This window comes from Atta colombica, unplaced genomic scaffold, assembly GCF_001594045.1.
Source record: "Atta colombica isolate Treedump-2 unplaced genomic scaffold, Acol1.0 scaffold261, whole genome shotgun sequence".
Classification (NCBI taxonomy): Eukaryota; Metazoa; Arthropoda; class Insecta; order Hymenoptera; family Formicidae; genus Atta; species Atta colombica.
Genome location: NW_017259361.1, coordinates 971,258 through 989,967, shown reverse-complemented (window position 1 = coordinate 989,967; position 18,710 = coordinate 971,258). Strand labels below are relative to the sequence as shown.

At 28.9% G+C, this 18,710-nt stretch overlaps 3 protein-coding genes across 4 annotated transcripts in view; 1 reads left to right on the top strand and 2 right to left on the bottom strand.

The window, feature by feature from the left end:
- Positions 1 to 6,998, top strand: part of LOC108689153 (transient receptor potential protein-like) — a 12,049-nt gene extending 5,051 nt beyond the window's left edge. The window contains exons 7-18 of the mRNA XM_018195799.1: positions 968 to 1,237; positions 1,311 to 1,463; positions 2,622 to 2,767; positions 2,923 to 3,029; positions 3,140 to 3,246; positions 3,427 to 3,550; positions 3,614 to 3,809; positions 4,172 to 4,336; positions 4,802 to 5,024; positions 5,586 to 6,014; positions 6,349 to 6,713; positions 6,777 to 6,998. Coding sequence (XP_018051288.1) covers positions 968 to 1,237; positions 1,311 to 1,463; positions 2,622 to 2,767; positions 2,923 to 3,029; positions 3,140 to 3,246; positions 3,427 to 3,550; positions 3,614 to 3,809; positions 4,172 to 4,336; positions 4,802 to 5,024; positions 5,586 to 6,014; positions 6,349 to 6,713; positions 6,777 to 6,998 — 2,507 coding nt within the window. The remainder of the gene's footprint in view (positions 1 to 967; positions 1,238 to 1,310; positions 1,464 to 2,621; positions 2,768 to 2,922; positions 3,030 to 3,139; positions 3,247 to 3,426; positions 3,551 to 3,613; positions 3,810 to 4,171; positions 4,337 to 4,801; positions 5,025 to 5,585; positions 6,015 to 6,348; positions 6,714 to 6,776) is intronic.
- A 1,032-nt stretch (positions 6,999 to 8,030) lies between these two features.
- Positions 8,031 to 10,350, bottom strand: LOC108689139 (cytochrome b5-like). Its single transcript, XM_018195779.1, has 4 exons — positions 10,228 to 10,350; positions 9,331 to 9,459; positions 8,344 to 8,423; positions 8,031 to 8,070 (listed from the first exon to the last, which is right to left on the bottom strand). Exons 1-4 carry the CDS (start codon positions 10,348 to 10,350, stop codon positions 8,031 to 8,033), a joined length of 372 nt encoding a protein of 123 aa, XP_018051268.1.
- A 939-nt stretch (positions 10,351 to 11,289) lies between these two features.
- LOC108689173 (RNA-binding protein 28) overlaps positions 11,290 to 18,710 on the bottom strand; it is a 9,737-nt gene continuing 2,316 nt past the window's right edge. The window contains exons 3-13 of one of the 2 annotated variants that reach the window (XM_018195828.1): positions 18,377 to 18,427; positions 15,063 to 15,214; positions 14,763 to 14,928; positions 14,433 to 14,692; positions 14,003 to 14,352; positions 13,103 to 13,460; positions 12,819 to 12,987; positions 12,531 to 12,748; positions 12,294 to 12,443; positions 11,857 to 12,222; positions 11,290 to 11,622 (exon numbers count right to left, since the gene is read on the bottom strand). In XM_018195828.1, the coding sequence (XP_018051317.1) occupies positions 11,494 to 11,622; positions 11,857 to 12,222; positions 12,294 to 12,443; positions 12,531 to 12,748; positions 12,819 to 12,987; positions 13,103 to 13,460; positions 14,003 to 14,352; positions 14,433 to 14,692; positions 14,763 to 14,928; positions 15,063 to 15,179 (2,283 nt within the window). In that variant the 5' untranslated portion in view covers positions 15,180 to 15,214; positions 18,377 to 18,427 and the 3' untranslated portion in view covers positions 11,290 to 11,493. Of the gene's footprint in view, positions 11,623 to 11,856; positions 12,223 to 12,293; positions 12,444 to 12,530; positions 12,749 to 12,818; positions 12,988 to 13,102; positions 13,461 to 14,002; positions 14,353 to 14,432; positions 14,693 to 14,762; positions 14,929 to 15,062; positions 15,215 to 15,286; positions 15,795 to 18,376; positions 18,428 to 18,710 lie in introns of those variants that run through there. The other variant, XM_018195827.1, reaches the window with a different exon arrangement.

The following is an 18,710-nucleotide window of genomic DNA, read 5'->3' as shown; positions in this document are numbered from 1 at the left end:
ATATATATATGTGTGTATATGTATATCTTCATTTATAACTTTAGAAACTTTTATAGATTAGTGAATATACGTATATACGATATGTATGATGTGTGTGTGTGTGTGTGTGTGTGTGTGTGTGTTTGTGTGGATGGTGCGTGTGTGTATGTGTGTGTGCGTGCATGCGTATGTAGGGGAGTAATTTTTTTATGATGCGATTTAGCAATAGAATTATACAATATTTTAACAATAATAATAATTATATTAGGACTCTCGAATCTTAAACAATACAAAAAGATAAATATAATAGGCTAATGAGAGTCAGCAACGATAAACGACGCAATTATTTAGTGAACAATCAATAATCAGATGTTAGATTGATGTCTTCTTTATTTTGAACGTTTCGACTCCTCTTCAGTAAGAATGATACAAGTATAATTAGCTCACATGTCCATAATGTTTAAGTCACTCGGAAATTGACAAAGATGCAGCGTTAATCTGACATTTTTTTAAAAAACAAATCTTATTAGAGTAATATATGCGTAAATAATTTAAATAACTTACCATCACGGAACATGAAGCATTGCACTGAAGCTTTGTTGTTCAGTATAATTCATGTTCCGTGATGATAAGTCATTTAAATTATAAAATTATAAATTATTTACGCATATATTACTTTAATATGATTTGGTTTTTAAAAAATGTCAGATTAACGCTGCATCTTTGTCAATTTGCGAGTGACTTAAACATTATGTGAGCTAATTATACTTGTATAATATCATTCTTGCTGAAGAGGATTCTAAAGGGAGTTGAAACGAAAATAAAGAAGACAATCTAACATCTGATTATTGATTGTTCATTAAATAATTGCGCCGTTTATCGTTGCTGACTCTCATTAGCCTACTATATTTATCTTTTTGAAATATTTTTTAATAATATAAGACAAATAGCCTAGCAGGACACGAGCATTCCTCGTTGTTTATAATATATTATAATATATTATATAATATATTTTTGTTGAAGTTCGTCTCTCATCCAAATGTGCAACAATTATTAGCTGCTATTTGGTATGACGGTCTTCCGGGATTCAGAAGGAAAAATAGAATAGCACAGTTGATGGAAGTTGTCAAACTTGGAGCAATGTTTCCGGTTTACAGTATTATTTATATGATAGCCCCTTCTTCGCAAATGGGATCATTTATGAAGAAACCGTTCGTCAAATTTATATGTCATTCTGCATCATATGCTTTTTTTTTAAGTATGATATATTCTTATTTATTTTGCGTGTATTAATTTGTATTGAAATGATTTTCAAATATTTATTTTTTAAGTGCTACTCGGTATGGCATCGCAAAGAATTGAATACTTACTAATCGAATTATTTGGAAACGAGTGGATGCGAGAAATACTTGCTAACTGGAAAAAACGGGAACGTGGCTGCATCCCGGGTTTTGTTGAAACAGGCGTGGTCATCTATGTAATAAGTAACTAAATCCTGATATTAAAAATTATTTAGGAATATATGGGGTTCTAAAAAATGTAACAAAATGCGATAATCCGAATATAGGCTAATAACATGACGATAGGTAATACAAATAAATATTCAGTATGCAATTCAAATGTTACGTCAAAACTTCGAAGATTTATTTAGATTTGGAGAGAGAAAAAATAAACAAAGGAGTGAATATGGAAACAAAGGAGTGTCATGGTTAAACAAACTCTATCTCGCAGGTACATGCACAGAGGCCGGTGTTGCAAATTGAACGTATTTTTATAACTCTCGAATATGAAACAACGTTCTAAAAATAACACTATGAGTGCGTTTGAAAACGCTATAAATGCAAACGCTACCAATGCTGTTCGTACAACTAATAGCGCGATAGTGTTTACCAAGCAATAAATGTAGTTTCGATTTAGGTTAAAATGGAGCATAAGATAACATTTTATAAAAGAATAGAATACATATTTATAAAATAAATCATATAATACTACAACTTTTTTCAAAAGTTATGAAAGAAAGATTATCATTTTATGTATGAAAGGTATAAAACAGAGTAGTTTTAACTTTTTTTGATATACTAAAACTCAAGAAGAACTATCCATTATTGAGTCAAATTGTATTTTATCTTTTGTTTATCATATTATAAGTCAGAACCTTCCAACTTTGTGCCTTTTACATTATGAAATCCCTCTTGCTTCCCTCCCCCCCCCCCCCCCCATTAGATTTCTGAACCTAAGAAACAGATCATATTGTATCTCTGTAGATCAAAAATCTAATCGAAGGAAAAAAGAAGAAGTATTTCATAACATAAAACACCGTGCTCGAGTTAGAAGGCTCTGTTATAAGCTACAGAAAACGAATTCATTTTACCGGGATCCAAATTTTCCAACAATTACAATTAGTGCGGAATCTTTGCCAATCTAAATCTCATTTACTAAAATTTTTGAGAAAAATATATAAGTTAGGAAATACTTTGTATATAAAAATTTAATTTTATTTAAATTTAAATAAATATATAGAAATTTTTACATAAACAATTAATTTTATCTTAATAAAAATGATTTATAGTTTGCCGAAAAATGACGTTATAAATTATCTTGGCAATTTATTTCTTTTCATTTTTAATCAAATGCATTTGTAGGTTTAATCATAGGTGAGATTAAGGCTTTATGGACAGATGGGTTAATTGAATATATGTCAGATTTGTGGAATATTGTGGATTTCATTCAAAATACATTTTACGTAATCTGGATAAGTATGCGTATTACGGCTTGGTGGATAGTACAGGTATAAGTATAGGTTTGCATATATTTGCATTCTAAAATTAATTGAATTGAAATAATTACCATAAAGACACACAATTGATTGTAAAATAATTTGAATATATAAGAGTATTTTTTGTGAAAAATGTTAAATTTAACACAAATCTTCCAATTATATAGAGAGAATATTGGGATGGTTTAGATCCTTGGTACCCAAGAGATAAATGGCACGCATTCGATCCAATGCTGCTTTCAGAAGGAGCATTCGCAGCCGGAATGATATTTAGGTAATTTCTGTGAACGCGCACGCGTTTGGAAAATGTTTCTTATTGATTAATATTCACACATCATATGCGTGGATGTATTTCAGCTTTCTAAAACTTGTCCATATATTCAGCGTGAATCCTCATCTTGGACCGCTCCAGATTTCCCTCGGGAGGATGATAATAGATATTATCAAGTTCTTTTTCATCTACACTCTTGTGCTATTTGCCTTTGGGTGCGGTAAGTAACGCATCTTCCCGATTCAGTCATTCACCGAAGTTTCGTTATTCATAAGCCTTGTACTGATCAAAAAATCATCCCACTTTTACTTCTCAGACAATACAGGTAATCTCTTGGTTCAGTGCGATCGCAAAATGAGAAAAATGTAGGACGTTGCCTTAAATTTATGTTTTATTTTAGGCATGAATCAGTTGATGTGGTATTATGCTGACTTAGAAAAAAGGAAATGCTATCACGTATCCGACGAACTGCCAGATTTCGATAATCAAGAGAAAGCTTGCTCTATATGGAGAAGATTTACTAAGTACGAAGGCTGAAAATATTCATAGAGATTTCTGACGAGATTTAATTTGATTTCTGCTTTCAGCTTGTTTGAGGCATCACAATCTCTCTTTTGGGCAAGTTTCGGCATGATTGATTTAATGTCGTTCGACTTGACAGGCATTAAGAGCTTTACACGATTTTGGGCGCTCCTCATGTTTGGATCTTATTCCGTGATAAACATCATTGTGCTATTGAATATGCTGATTGCTATGATGTCTAATTCTTATCAAATCATTTCGGTAGAATCAGTCAATATTTTTAAGATATCTTGTCAATAAATATATATAAAATTATTCAAGGAAGGTCAAGAGATGTCTGTATAGACAAATTGAAGAAGAAATTTGCGAATTTATTTCAGAAAAAAATAAATTTCTCTCAATGAGGGTATATTCCTTTCAAGTTATTTAAATAGATTTTCATTTTAAATTTTTTATACTTATATTTAATTTGAACATACAAATCTCCTGTCTTTCTTTAATTAATTTTTATATTATAAATTTTTATAGTAATTTTTTATAGTAATTTTTATAATTATTTAATTTTTACACAATATTCTTTGTTAAAATTGACATTTAATCTCACATCAATTGTATATTTTTAGGAAAGATCTGATACAGAATGGAAATTTGCCAGGAGTCATTTATGGATGAGTTATTTCGAGGATGGAGATACTGTACCACCGCCATTTAATATGATTCCAACAAATAAAATTTTCCGAAAACTATTCAAATGTGGAGGCAGCAATCATTCCACAAAATCTTTTATAGTAAACAATTTTTATCTATTAAAGTAAAAGTTTCGAAATAGAATGTTCTTTTTATTAATTCCATTTGCTCAATTTTCAAAAAAATTTACGAAATCATTTGAAACTACAATTCATTTTTGTGCGTATAATTTTATATTTAACGATTATGAATAAGAAACTTTTAACGAATTATATCCTATTACAAAATAACAAAATTGTATTTTTCAGTTAATTTTAAATGGATTGCATTTTAAACTTTTTGTTTCAAATAATATATAGAAGAATAAGAGATTGACAATTTTATTGACAATTTCGAAAGTCTTTACGTTCTTTACGTTTAATTGTATTCACGCTGAAAGAATGCGAGAAGATATATGTATCAGACAATTCCTTTTTCATTAATATCAAAGTTACTCGATTTTATTATTGATAACAGTTATTGATAACAGTTATTCAAAACAAAATTATGTTATTATTTTATTTCAGAAAAAGTCTCGGGAGAAAGCTATGATTAGACATGACACTGTAGTGCGTCTACTTATACGTCGTTATGTGACGGCTGAACAAAGGAAACGAGATGAGTTTGGTATTACGGAGGATGATGTCAGGGAAATTCGCCAGGACATTTCGAGTTTTCGATATGATCTGATCGATATCCTCAGGAAAAATGGAATGTGCACACCAATGCTCGACAAAGAAGAAACAAATAGTCAGTATATTTACATGTAATAAATCTATTATTTATATAATAATCGATCATAAACGTATATTTTACCTCGTGGAAAATCAGGAAGATCATTTTCTATTATTTTATCCCTATCACCTATTATCTTATCGTTTATTTGTTTCGCTTCATTCGCGTCGAATTCGCTCGAATTTACTCATCGATTTTCGGAAGCGCTGAATTCACTCTTTAAACTCGTCTAAAAATAAGATTTCACTCTTTTGGAATGAAAGTTCACTCAAATTCACTCCAAAAAAAGAGTAAAATTCCATAATTCCTTTGGAATCTCATTTCAAAAGAGTGAAATTTTATTTTAAAAAAAGAATGAAAATCTGCCATTCATGTTCAAAATTTTCACTCTTTTTTTCAAGATTAGCTCAATTTTTATTCCAAAAGATTTAGAGAGTAGATCTCCAGATCAATTCGGTAAACAGTAATGTTTAGACAGTAGGCGTCTACGAAATCGATCCAAAATGTACAGATTATTGCAGATACTATTTTAAAAGCAAGTATACTTATAAAATATAATTTTTTATACTTTTAAAGTACCCGGAAAAAAAGGCAAAGTGATGGAACGCCGACTCCAGAAAGATTTCCAGATAGGTATTGTGGAGGGCATCGTGCAAGCAGTTATTCAAAGCGAAAAAGAGCCAAAAGACGTGTTCAGTCAAATTGCAAGGGCGATTGGACGGAAAGGGAGCGGAGTCGATAAAAAGGACTGGAATGCCGTAGTAAGGCAAAGCACCATCGCCATGGATCCTATCGGAAGTACAAATGAAGCGATGCAACGTCAAACCCGACGTAGTTTACGTCGCCAATTGCGACACCAGCCGGATTCTGATCTAGCATCCATGGATCCGAAACGGCTGCTCGACTATAATCCGAATCTCTCGGACTTCACTCCAATTACTAGAATAGCCTATGCCAAGTTTATGCTAAGCAAGAACAAACCGGATGAGCAGCTCAACGGTGGTAGTACATTTATGTTTAAATTCTTTAGCATTTATATTATCTAATACTTTTTGATTTCCAATTTCAATTTCATTAACAGAGACGATTAACAGAGTCGAAATAAATTCCATATAGTATACATCAATCTCTTATCGATATATGAATTTTTTGTCAAGTTTAAATTAACTTTCTCATCAAAAATTTAACAAATTGATATGTACTTCCTTACAATTCCTATTTAACTTTGAAATAATTGCATGAGACTTTTTTAATCTTGAATCCTTTCAATACTTTCTCTCAGATCGATTAAGAACCTTATAATTTTATAATTTTTTATTTAAATACTATTCATTCGCAGAAACAAATGATAATGAAACTGAGGAGGCTCCTCGAAAAAACAGTAAAGTTTTGATAATGGAAACTTCTACAAATGTGGTTCCACGACCGGCCATTGAAACATTTAAGAAAAGTCTATTAAAGTCTACAAACAGTAGTGTGAACAAACAAGCAGGACTCATTGTTAAAGCTGAAGTTAAATCACCATCACCTATACCCGAGGATTTTGTAGAAGAAGAAATAAGCAAGCAATCGATATCATCTGCTACGTTCAATCAAGAGAAAAAAGTCGAAGAAACAGAAAATGTCCAAGAGCAACAGCGAGAAGAAAATGAAGTAATAAGCGAAAGAGAAACATTAGATGAGCAAAAGGAAGAAGAGAAAAATGTCCAAGAACAACAGCGAAAAAATGAAGTAAAGAGCGAAAGAGAAACATTAAATGAGCAAAAGGAAAAAGAGACGGAAAATGATAAGCGTCAACAGTCGAAAAATATAAAGGAAAATAATAGTGATAACACTGGACAGAAGACCAGGGAAGTAGATAAGGAAATTGATACGAAAAAATATGTTGAATCTGATATAACAGAAAAGAAATTTGAAATACCAGTTCAAACTACAAAATTGCAAGGAAAGTCAAAAGCGACCGGTCGAGTAATAGGAGGTTGGATTTAATTGAATATTTTGGTGCTTCCAGAGACACAGTGTAACGCAGTGATCATTTCATCTTTGTTTAACATTGACAAACAACAAACTTACTGTGATTCACTATGTTACATTGTGTCGTCTGTGTCTTCTGTTAGAAAGCATCGTTTATCTTATTAATTAAGTAAATATCTATTTAAAATTATTTATATATTTTTTTTATTTAAATATATAAATATTTAAATATATAATTTATTAAATATATCTTCTTTTATAGAACTCGGTATTTATTTTTAACTATTAATGATGTGCTCACATTAATAAGCATTAAGCGCTAATTGTGTTACGTAAAATTTACAGATTTTAACGTCATTCAGCATTATTAAGATCATTACTAAGATGCGAAAAAAAATCAAATTGTTAAATTGCTAATATTAATTTAACTTGTGATATTGCGATAGAGTTCGCGTTTTAAGATCGAAAAATCATTTCAGCGCGCAGTTTAAAGGACTACATATAATTCACACAGAATAATACAAGCACTTAAAATCCAGCTAGTTATCGTTAAAGATATTTATTTCTATTGGTTGTGTTCTTACATATACGGTCGGATGAGATTTAATATTTAATTTTGTTAAATAAGTTTAATTTAATTAAATTTTGTCAATTTTAATTTAAAAAGTAATAAGTAATAATTGTCAATTTAATTAAAAAAGTAATAGTAATAATAATTCTCAAAACTTCTCAATAAGATTAGATTATTTATAATGGAAATTTCGTTAAGTAAAAAATTGACTATACAGTGTTCATGAATACGATAAGTAGATGACTCGTATTGATGAATATAATTAGCTCTATCGGTTTTCCTTGTTCATTCTTATATGCCCGCAATGTCACGTAAGCGATAAGACGGTTTTTAATTTTGATGATTCTTATCAATAATACAATATACACGTCATAAACGATGCTGTATTTAGATAGCGAATGTAATATAAATGACATGTGATAAATATAATTATATATTTAAAATAATGTATGCAATTGATATTTACAACGCATTCTTTAACATGTACATTTGCCGCAGATCAATCTTAAGAAAGGCCTAAAATATGAAAATAGCAAAATTAATAATAATAAGTGCTTGTGTTTTATCTATTAACTCGCATTGTATATTATTACTAAATTAATTTCTTCTGCGTTAAAAAATTTACATTACTACATGTATGTATAAGATTGTATACTTCTTTCCTCTTATGGAAGAATTGTTTTTTGGAAAGATAAAGTTTTTTGTGCCATTATGGTATTTAATGAAATTAAACAATATAAACATTTTTTCGCATTATGATTAATAGTATAAATATTACTGATTGAATACCTTCGTTTTTGCTTATCCTCTCCTTTCATTTTTATTCCGTTAGCAGCGCGCTTCTTCATTCTGTTAACTCTTTTATCTTCCTGTAATGTCATATATCATATACTGTGGTATATGTCACATTCAGCATATCATATGAGATAATATGATCCATGGTGGAAGAAACCCAAATGTTATTGTACAAACATTTTCTATAATAATAAGGACCATTCCTAGACTCATTGCTCCCGGATATCCCTCCGCAATCACTCTTTTATTCTACATTGTAAACCCAAGATTTTTGCTAATCTTTATATAGTGAAAATAAATAACTTTTTCGCAATTCCCTTATCGGCTGAACAGCGGAAAAATTCGAAATGATTCCTATCTTAATCCAATCCAAATTCAAGCAGAACAATAAATTACGATAATGATAAAATAACATTAAAATGAATCGGAAATGATTGAAAAATGACTTTTAATGATCATTTTGAAGTCATTATGACATCATTTTAATATCATAATGACTCGTTGTTCTGCATGGAAACCCACTTTGAAATGATTACACGTTCATATTGTTACATTGATAATTGATATAAATCAAGCATCAACTTATTACAAGTATTAACAATTGATTGCACAAGCGTTTCTCAAATATTTAATAATACACATACAGCAGATTATTTTTTCGTTCTTCACAGAGTACTCAAACTTTAGAGAGAGAGAACAATATATTCGACAGTGTATACCATAACATGAAAAATTTGATATACCAGAAAGAGAGAGTCTGAGAGCGATAATGATCGTGAGTTAGCTGTTACTAAATCCTATAAGTAATGTCTACGATTTCTCTGCCATATGTTATTAGATGGTCAGACATGAGACAAAGACAATCAAATGTTTTTATCTAGTTGATCTAATAACATGGAAAATTATAAAATCGTGGATATTACTTATGAGAATTCCAATTTGCTAAATTATGATCATGACATAAAATTAATGAATGCTTACATCTTCAAGTTCACCGATCAAATATTTTTTGAGCATTTTTGTCGCATCTGAAGAATGTCCAAATTCATCAAATTCACTAGTCGCGTCTTTTCCTGCATATTCATCGATTAGTTCTGGACCACCAGGATGCTGTAAATAATATTTCTCCCTATACTTAATTTAAGTCTAATATATTCTAATTTATTAAGTTATTTTTATGTACAGAGGATGAGATCAAACATTTCGACCAGATTTTGAAATTTTATACACAGAGAAAACAATGTAGTTGGCCTACTTATTACAGAGTTTTGGAAAGCTCTTGAAATAAGCTACTAAAATATGCAATAAAAATATTTCTATAGAGGATTACATTAAAAAATTTTATGTAATTTATATTATAATTTATATTATAATTTATATTCCTTTGAGGAATTTGATCTTAAGAACATCTTAAGATCAACCAAGGTCACTATTTTCTTTCCCCCTCAAAAACCTACAATTTTTATGTGTCTGAAATATTTTTCTCTAAACCTCCACGATTTCCAAATATTTGATTGTCAAATATAAAATGACACCCGCTCATATATTTTTTCTTTATACAATTTTGATATCAATGTTATTGATATTTTCTTTTTAGTTAAAATTTTTAAGTTTTTTTTACATAATTCAATTTTTTTTGCTTATAAAGGCATTAAAATAAAATAATAAAGAAATTAATCATTCATAAAATGTCTCATATCTTATATTTTAATATTTTTATATAAAATATAAAATATTATGTAAAATATTTATTTTTTAATCTTATTTTAAAGCTTTTTTATATAGAACATTGAAAGAATTTAATAAATGTAAAAAAAATGTAATTGCATTTAGGAAAAAATATACAATTTGTAATATACAATTTTATAATATATGTACCTGTTGCATATAATCCGTTACATCGTAAATGTTGTCATGGATAACGATCCAGGTTCTCACTCCGTTTTTGCCATTGCATTTCGCAACATCGGCGAGCGAATAGCGAATTGTCGAATAGGACATTCTTCAACTGAATTTTGCGAGAAGAAGAGAGAACTCATTCACATCCGCAATATAAATAACATGTTGCCTATGTTCTGAGGACTACGGTACTCTCGGAAAATACGAAAGATAAGCATATCGCGATTTAGAGAGGAATGTAATATTGTATCTATAGATAACTGTAATTCTATTATTATTGGCTCAATTTATTGTTTCATCGTGCAATTGATGCAAAAATGTCACTCGCTGCACATTGTTGTAACTTTCCTATAGATCGTCGCAATTATAATTTATTATATCAATTATTAATGATATACGTCACGAAAACGTATTCGCGGTAATTATCAAAGGCGCAACAAAAAGAAATGTACTCAATTTTAATTGCATATTCTAATCAGTTGTGCTTATTTAAAAGAAGTAAAAATTCAAGTAAAAGTTTTATATTTTTTGAAGGGAAACTAAGATTGTCTCATGGTGAAAGAGATATTCTTCCTCCATAAAATGCTTAATTTGTTTCGCGAATGAAGTATATTATATGTACATATCTGATATTCAGAGAGAATCATAAATAAGAATGTGGAGTTCATAAGAGGACGAATACAGGAAAAGGAAATATTATAATAACAGATCTGTAGATACAATGTTGTGAAAGAATAAAATACATATAGGCTATGTTCATAATTCTTATTTGAAAACCGTCTTAAGTAAATGATATCTTGTATGGATTTTCTACAATAAGCAGTTATCTAAGCTTTAATCATAAGAAATTAATCAATCATAATCAATTCTTCTTCTCACATTCGATTGTAATCGGTCAATTTCTTACGTTATTAGGTAGTGGCTTATTGTAGAAAGCCCATTAATTTATTTATTAGTACGGCTCCGATTGGTTTATGAATTGTAACAACTTAAGACTGTATTTAAGATGATCCTATAAATAAAAACCGACTATAAATACTGACATAATTATTTTATTTTGACAAAATGATTTAATAGGAGTCAAAATAGTAGGAATTAAATAATCAAAGAAAAAAATCTTAATTACTAAAAATCATTTTTTTACCTTACGTATATTACAGAAATAACAATAATGTATATGCTGCATAATTAAATGTTCATATTATTGTACAAAATATTATTTAATTTTTTTTATCTTACTTCATATTAAGATCCAACTGAGGATTCATACCATTTCGACTTTTTCAAATCAATTCCTTTTAACTTATTTCTATAATTATTTAGAAGTTTATTGAAATTTGCATCATCTGCATCAAGCTTCTTTGCTTTTTTCAACTAAAAAAAAATGACATAAGTATTATAAAATCGGTGTTCCGATATTCACCATCAATGATGAAAATTTATAATGCACGTAATATATACTACAGATTTTTAGTACTGACAATGAATATTGAAAGGCAGCCAAAAAAATCCATAAATCAGAAAATTCTATATAACTAAAATTTACAAAAAATTTTAGTCATACATTTAAATTAAATGAAATATAAAAATTTATAATTAATATCTTACTGGCATGCTGTCTTGTCTTTTTTTTATTTTTTCTTGTTTTACAATGTTCAATTGCTTAGCCGCTTTATTCAGTTTCTTCTGCTTTTTTACAGTCATCGTATGTAATTCGGCTTGTGATTTGAGATTAAAGTTTGACCTTAATTTATCCTGACCTAATTTGCTGGTCATGCCTGCATATGATTTTTCTTCTTGATCATTTAATTTTCTAACTTTAACTCGTTTAGTTGGAACTTCTTCCTTGTCCTCATTTTTCTTTTTATCTTTGTTTCCAAACCACAATGGATTGTGCTCGCGACTTTTTTGAATTCTTTTTTCTTTCGCATTCACTAAGATACGATTTTCTATCGAGAATCCAACTATAGGTCTCTATAATCAAATTTGTAAACTAATATATAAAAGATCGAAATAAATTAATAAAAATAAAATTATAATCTTACTCTGCTTTTAGAAAATATATTTGGATTATTGTTTATACTTCTTAAAGCTTTAAGTGCATCTTCGTGAGAGGTAAATGTAACAAAGCCATACTCTTTTGATTTTCCTTTCCCTGTCGCATCAACGTTTTTCAAATCACGCATAACTCGTGCCTTAAAAATTGCAAATAAAATTAATTAATGCTTATAATTTCAAATGTCATTAGAAAAGTAACATTTATATATTCTAAATAAAATTACTTCTTTAATTATAGCCTTAGGACCACTGTGATTTTTAAATAACTGCCTAAGTTTTTCGTTATCAAAATTGGAAGGTAAATTATGAACAGCTAACCGTACTCTCGATACAAACATATTCAAGTTACGTAACATCTGTGTTTTCCATTGCTCTAATTTCAAACGTTTTTCCATATCGGATACTGACACTTCCGCTGCGGCTGGACTTTTGGCCAGCACAACTAAAAAATCAACAACGAGATGTTAAAATTACTTTATATAGCATAATTTTACAATCAGATCTCAGATTACCTCCTTCTTTAATGAGATATAAATTCCTAGAATCTTTAATCTTTTTTCCTTTTAAATTCTTTTTGTCCTCAACTTCATTTCTACGTAATGCTCTGTGGGCTTCAATTATTTGGTCACGTAAACGTAATTCAGTTCCAGCTGACAAACAATTTTCGGCGTCTTCAACACGCTGCACAATAAAATATTTCTTATAATGATAAACAAAATTGATAAACTAAATTGAATGATTTAAAATATACAACTAATGAAAAATTGTCAACATTTATCGAATGAACTACTCTTACTTGAAATTTAACAAATGCGGTGCCTCTAGAATATTCGGTCAGAGGATCCATACACACGAGAGCATAGTAAACAGATCCAAATTGTTCCATGCACTTTTTAAGTTCGTCATTTTTTACAGAGAATGGTATATTCTTCAGAAAAATTGTTTTTCCTTCACCAACATCATTAGACACTCGATTTGGACGTTTTACAAAATATTTCTCTTCTTGATCAATGTCTTCTTCCTTAATAACAGATCTATCAATTACATTGGAATCATTATCATCATTTTTATCTTCATCGTCAGTATCTTCTTCGTGTATTTTTATCTCATCATCAGATTCAGTCTCCTCTTTTATACTTTCCATTGTAACTTCTCTAAAAATTGTAAAATTATTTAAAAAAAAAAAGACAGAGAGAAACAAATTATTTAGAAAAAAATAAACAATTTACAAAATATATAGATAATATCCAGGATTGGCAAAGTTACTTTATAACTCGTTGTCATTATTCAAAAATTAATGAGTCATTCTTCTTACTTTTTTTAATAGAATATATACTCTACAAATTTTTGCAGTAAATATAAATAGAAAATCATAGAATTCTATCTTCTAGTAAAAAACTAAAATTCAAAACCTGATAAATATATATTAAAAAAATAAAATTTTAGTAAAACTTTAGATTAAGATCGACCTCACCGATTTCAATGATCTTTATACATGTCAATGCAGCAGCTGATTAATTTTTCGCTAGAAATTAATTAATAAGTAATAATAAAAGTAACTAGTCAAATCATTACTGTTACACAAAAAAATGTAACGTTATCCATTCATTATTTAAAAGTAATGATGACAACATTATAAGTTTACTAATCTTGATAATATCCACTTATACTCTAACATAGTTCAAACTTTAAATACCTATCTGATTCAGCATCTGAATCACTAACGTCATTCTTACTGTTAGAAGATGCATTTGTTTCTGAAATATTATGTACTTCATCCTCATCAATAGGTTCAGTTTTGATTTCTACCTTCACATTTGTATTGTTTTGAAAAAACTTTGTTTTAGGAACAGCCCAGTCAACTATCATAGGCCTATTTAAAAGAGGTAACATATTTGCATAATGTATAGCCTTTGCAGCGTTTTGTACAATATTATATTGTAAGAACGCAACTCCAGTTGGTTTACCATCAGGTTTGGTCAAAATCTTTATTTCCTCTATTTCGCCATATTGAGCAAAATGTTCTTTCAAATTAACTTCTGTAACCTATGAAGAAATTGAAGGCTTTCAAATGTAAAAGTATTAAAAAAGAAACTTTTTTTTTTCACATAATATATAACAAATACCTGAAAAGCTAAATTTCTTATTACAATCCTGGCTCGTTTTTTTTGTTTTCTCATCTTGTGTAATTTTCTTATCTTTTGCTTTCTCAAGTTACTCTTCTCTTTTGTAATCTTTTTCTGAGTATTACTACTGTCATCATTTTCTTTTTGAGTATCCTGAGAAGATCCTTCATCTTTATCAATTTCTTGATTTTCAACAAGATATTTTTCAAGTTTTTCGGATTTGAGTTTTGATATAGCCCAGTTACTGTTTATGTTTCTTCCTAAAATGAGCAATGCATGTTTCATATATGTCAAAATCATTTTTTTTTTTAAGCCTGATTTTATAAATACCAAGGAACTCCTTTTTATTTGTATTAAATATCGCTTTTGAAGCATCTTCAACACGCTTAAAGTCTATGAAACATCCCATTGGATTTCCATCTGGACGCTTCAAAAAGTTTATTTCTTTGATTTCACCAAATGGCTCATAAAATCTCCTTACATCTTCTTCTGTTGCCTAAGAAAATATAAGTATTATATAATAAATTAATTTATGTGAAATGAATAAAACATTAATAGATGGAATTCTTCCTTTTAAAATTAAAATACATTTTTCTATTTGATGTTGGATATATTCAAACATGTATATACCTTAAAGGATAAATTCTTCACAATTATTCGAGAATTCTGTTCCTTTATGTTTGCAGTATCTGTTATTTTTACTTCAGAACTTTTTGCTCTTCTTAATTTAGCCTTCCTTCGATACATCCAAGATAACTTTTTCCCCTTTTCCTTTCTTTGTTCTAAACAATAAATGCTAATTATGTAAATTGAACTAAATCATTGTTTTTATATCGAGCTATTAAAGTTCTTACCATAAGATGGTTTACCCATTTTTTAAATGTCAATTTCAAATTTTGTAACAAAATATTTGTAATTCAGAGCAAAATAATATCAAACTTGGATACAAAACGTGATTATGATTTACAATAATCGATTTATAATCACATGAATGGAGTATCCAATTCTTCTTTTTCCTCTAAGTTTCTTACGGAAGGAGGTTAAGTATGTTTTTAACTTCTCCTTCAGGTCAGATAGAAAAGTCGTCTCTATTTCCAATTCCAGTACTCTTGTATTAGTTTTATATACCACTTTTCTTTTCTTTTTAAAAAAATTGTATAAGATTTTGTAAATTAAATCTTCCCTTAGCATCCAAATTGCAATTCTTCAGTACAATATAACCACATGCGATCATTAACGCAAGTAGACAACAGGTCTGTTCTTTTTCCACTTCAAGTTCCAAACTGGAGCAGTACACCCCATCATGAACTAAAGTACACTAATTTAAGTTAGAATGAGATAGCTATAGTTTGTTCATTCTAATTGCACTTAAAATGAAAAAAATAATACATGTTTGATATTTATCGAAAGTGAAAAAAAGGTCCAGTTTTACAACTGTTGATTACCTTTTAATCGAGGCTTAATTTATTCATTTCTTATATTTATCTCTTTTCAATTCTAGAATTGAAAATGAGACATAAGTTAAACCTCGATTAAGATTTAACCATAAGTTGTGAAAGCGAAGATGCTGAGTGTAAAAAGCATAAAAACGAAATCGCCTGTACACTATCGCCAGTATATCTATTTTCAGTTTGAGAATTACACTATACATTTTCTGACACTATCGGTAAAATATTGTCAAAAGTAGATGGTTCGTCCCTGTACTAAATCCTCAGGACAGAAGCATGCCGACTATTCATGGCAATGTTCGATTCCCACCTGATAGCACCCAGATATCATTCCATCCATGTTATTGTAACTGAATGCTAAATAAGAATGACAATACTCGGAGAACACCAATTCAGCAATGGTATTTTCAAGATTCATTATTGAATCTTCATCACTGAATCTTCATCAGTGGTGTTCTCAAAATTCATCACTGAATCTTCGAAGTGGTGGCAAATTTTCAGCCCGTTTTCACCAAATATAATTATATAATACTAATATAATACTAATATATATCAAAGTCTCCATCTCTAATACTTTTGCTAACTGTTTAATTACTATAAAAAAAAAAATTATTTGTAAATTGTGATTTTAGATGTATATCTATATATCTATATAAAGATACAGATTTTAATGATAATAATGGGTCCTAAAATTATCCATTATAATTGTTGTAATTTTACATGTAATTTTTTTACAGTGAGATGTAAAATGCAATTATTCCATTCATGTTCGAATCTGTCACGTTAAACAACTTTATGAAATCAACTAATTTTAATCTTTTGAAGATCGGAGCTTTCTAACAAAGTAATTTAATGAAGATTTTATTTTCTAAAGAGGACACTGAATTAATTTCTAATCTCAGAATTCTAAAATTTAAATTTCAAAAAAATCATCTGATTATTGTGCTACTTGATTTTAGAAGATTCTTAGTATTTCTGAGTTTGAATGTAGCCTAAAAATATCAAATTTTTAAAAAGACAATATCTCCATGAAGGAGATTCTAGTGTCACAATATTCAAAATCAGAGTTGAAAGTCAGTTTGGAAATCAGTACCTATTCAAAACAAAATTGGAAACTTGATGTTACTTCGGAATTAAAAACTTCCTAAATCCGATTTTTATGATAATCAAATTATTTTTTTGAAATTCCATTCATCATACTAAATCTACTATTTTGAATTTTTTAATTTTTACCACAATTCGAATAAAGCTTTATCGAATTATTTTTATTCTCCAAGCCAAATTTCACAAAAATTCAGCAAGCAATTTATGAAATAAAAGAGTGACTCCAAATGGAATCGTCGATCACACAAAGAGTTACGTAAAACTATTTTAAAATATACTATAGCTAGCGAATCGAAAATTTAGGTGTATAATGTATACATACAGAAAAAAACTCACTCATCAATACATTTTTGGATTATAAGAACTGTAGTACGATTGTAATAATCGTATGATTGGCATATTTTAATGCTTACGAAGAAGAATACGTAAAGAAGAATATGTCCATCTTACGATTATCATCAAATGTATCGATGAGCGAAAATTATCATTACTTCCGGTTGTGGCAACCGTAACATTTTTTTGTGCGTGAAATTTATTTTCTAATTATCAAATAAATAAGATTAAATAAATAAAATAAGAAATAAATAGAATTGATATCATTATATATTATAGAATTGATATCATTATATATATAAATTGATATGCGTATTCGTAACAGATATGGCAGCCATTCAAGAAGAATGTACGCAGATCCGGACATTATGAGACCGAACCAGTTTTCAATAGAAACGGAATCACTATTAATGGAGTGTTTGTGCCATAGCTCATAATTCGGGAATCGCATGCAAAAAAACTGCCGATCCTACGTGTACTTTCGCCGTTCTCGAGACGTGTACAAAAAACGCCGAAGAATTTATCGTTATTTCTGTAATTACCTGCTACAGGCGCAATAATTCATGTAAATAATTCAATGAAAAAGAAGGAAAGAGAGATGTGTGGAAAGGATTACACACCGATGAGATTTTTTTCTGTGAGAATCAACTGTTGTGTACGATTCGATATTGATACGGTGTATCAATCATTTAGATTTATTATACGTAAGTTCTAAGTAACGTGTTTTAACGTAAGTTTACAATTGTGCGAATGAAGAAATCAATGCTCTTATTGTTATAAGTCAAACATTATCTCGCTTAATTTCTCCTTCAAGTTTAGTTTTCTAAAATCTCTCTATTTTTTAATCTTTAGAAATTCGATGGATCTAAAACTCGCCAGAGAATCAAGCATATATAACAGATTTTATTCTAATCAGTTTTAACTTGTTTAAGGAAACGGATATATGCAATGCTATACATATAATGTATGTCCATATATTGTTATTAAATCCATGCATTCATGTATTCAAGTATGTACATATATCCGTTACCCCAATAAAAATGTTGATTCATCACTCACCGACCTGATGCGCAACAGTGGAGTTATATCTGCAACGTCGTTACGATGATTCTGTAACAAATAAATTAAAATTCAAATTAAAACAGAGTAAAGAAATAATCATTACTTCAAAAAATAATTGCTGTATGAACGCATGTAGTTTGTTGAAAAATAATCATGCAATTTTGAAATATAATATGTAATATGAAATATAATATAATTGAAATATAATATAATATATAATATATAATTTTTGTAAGTCGAATTTTATACCCATTATTTAATTTGATATAAAACAATTATATATTCTCCAAAATAATTATATATATTCTCTAAAGAAGATCTTAGCAAAAAT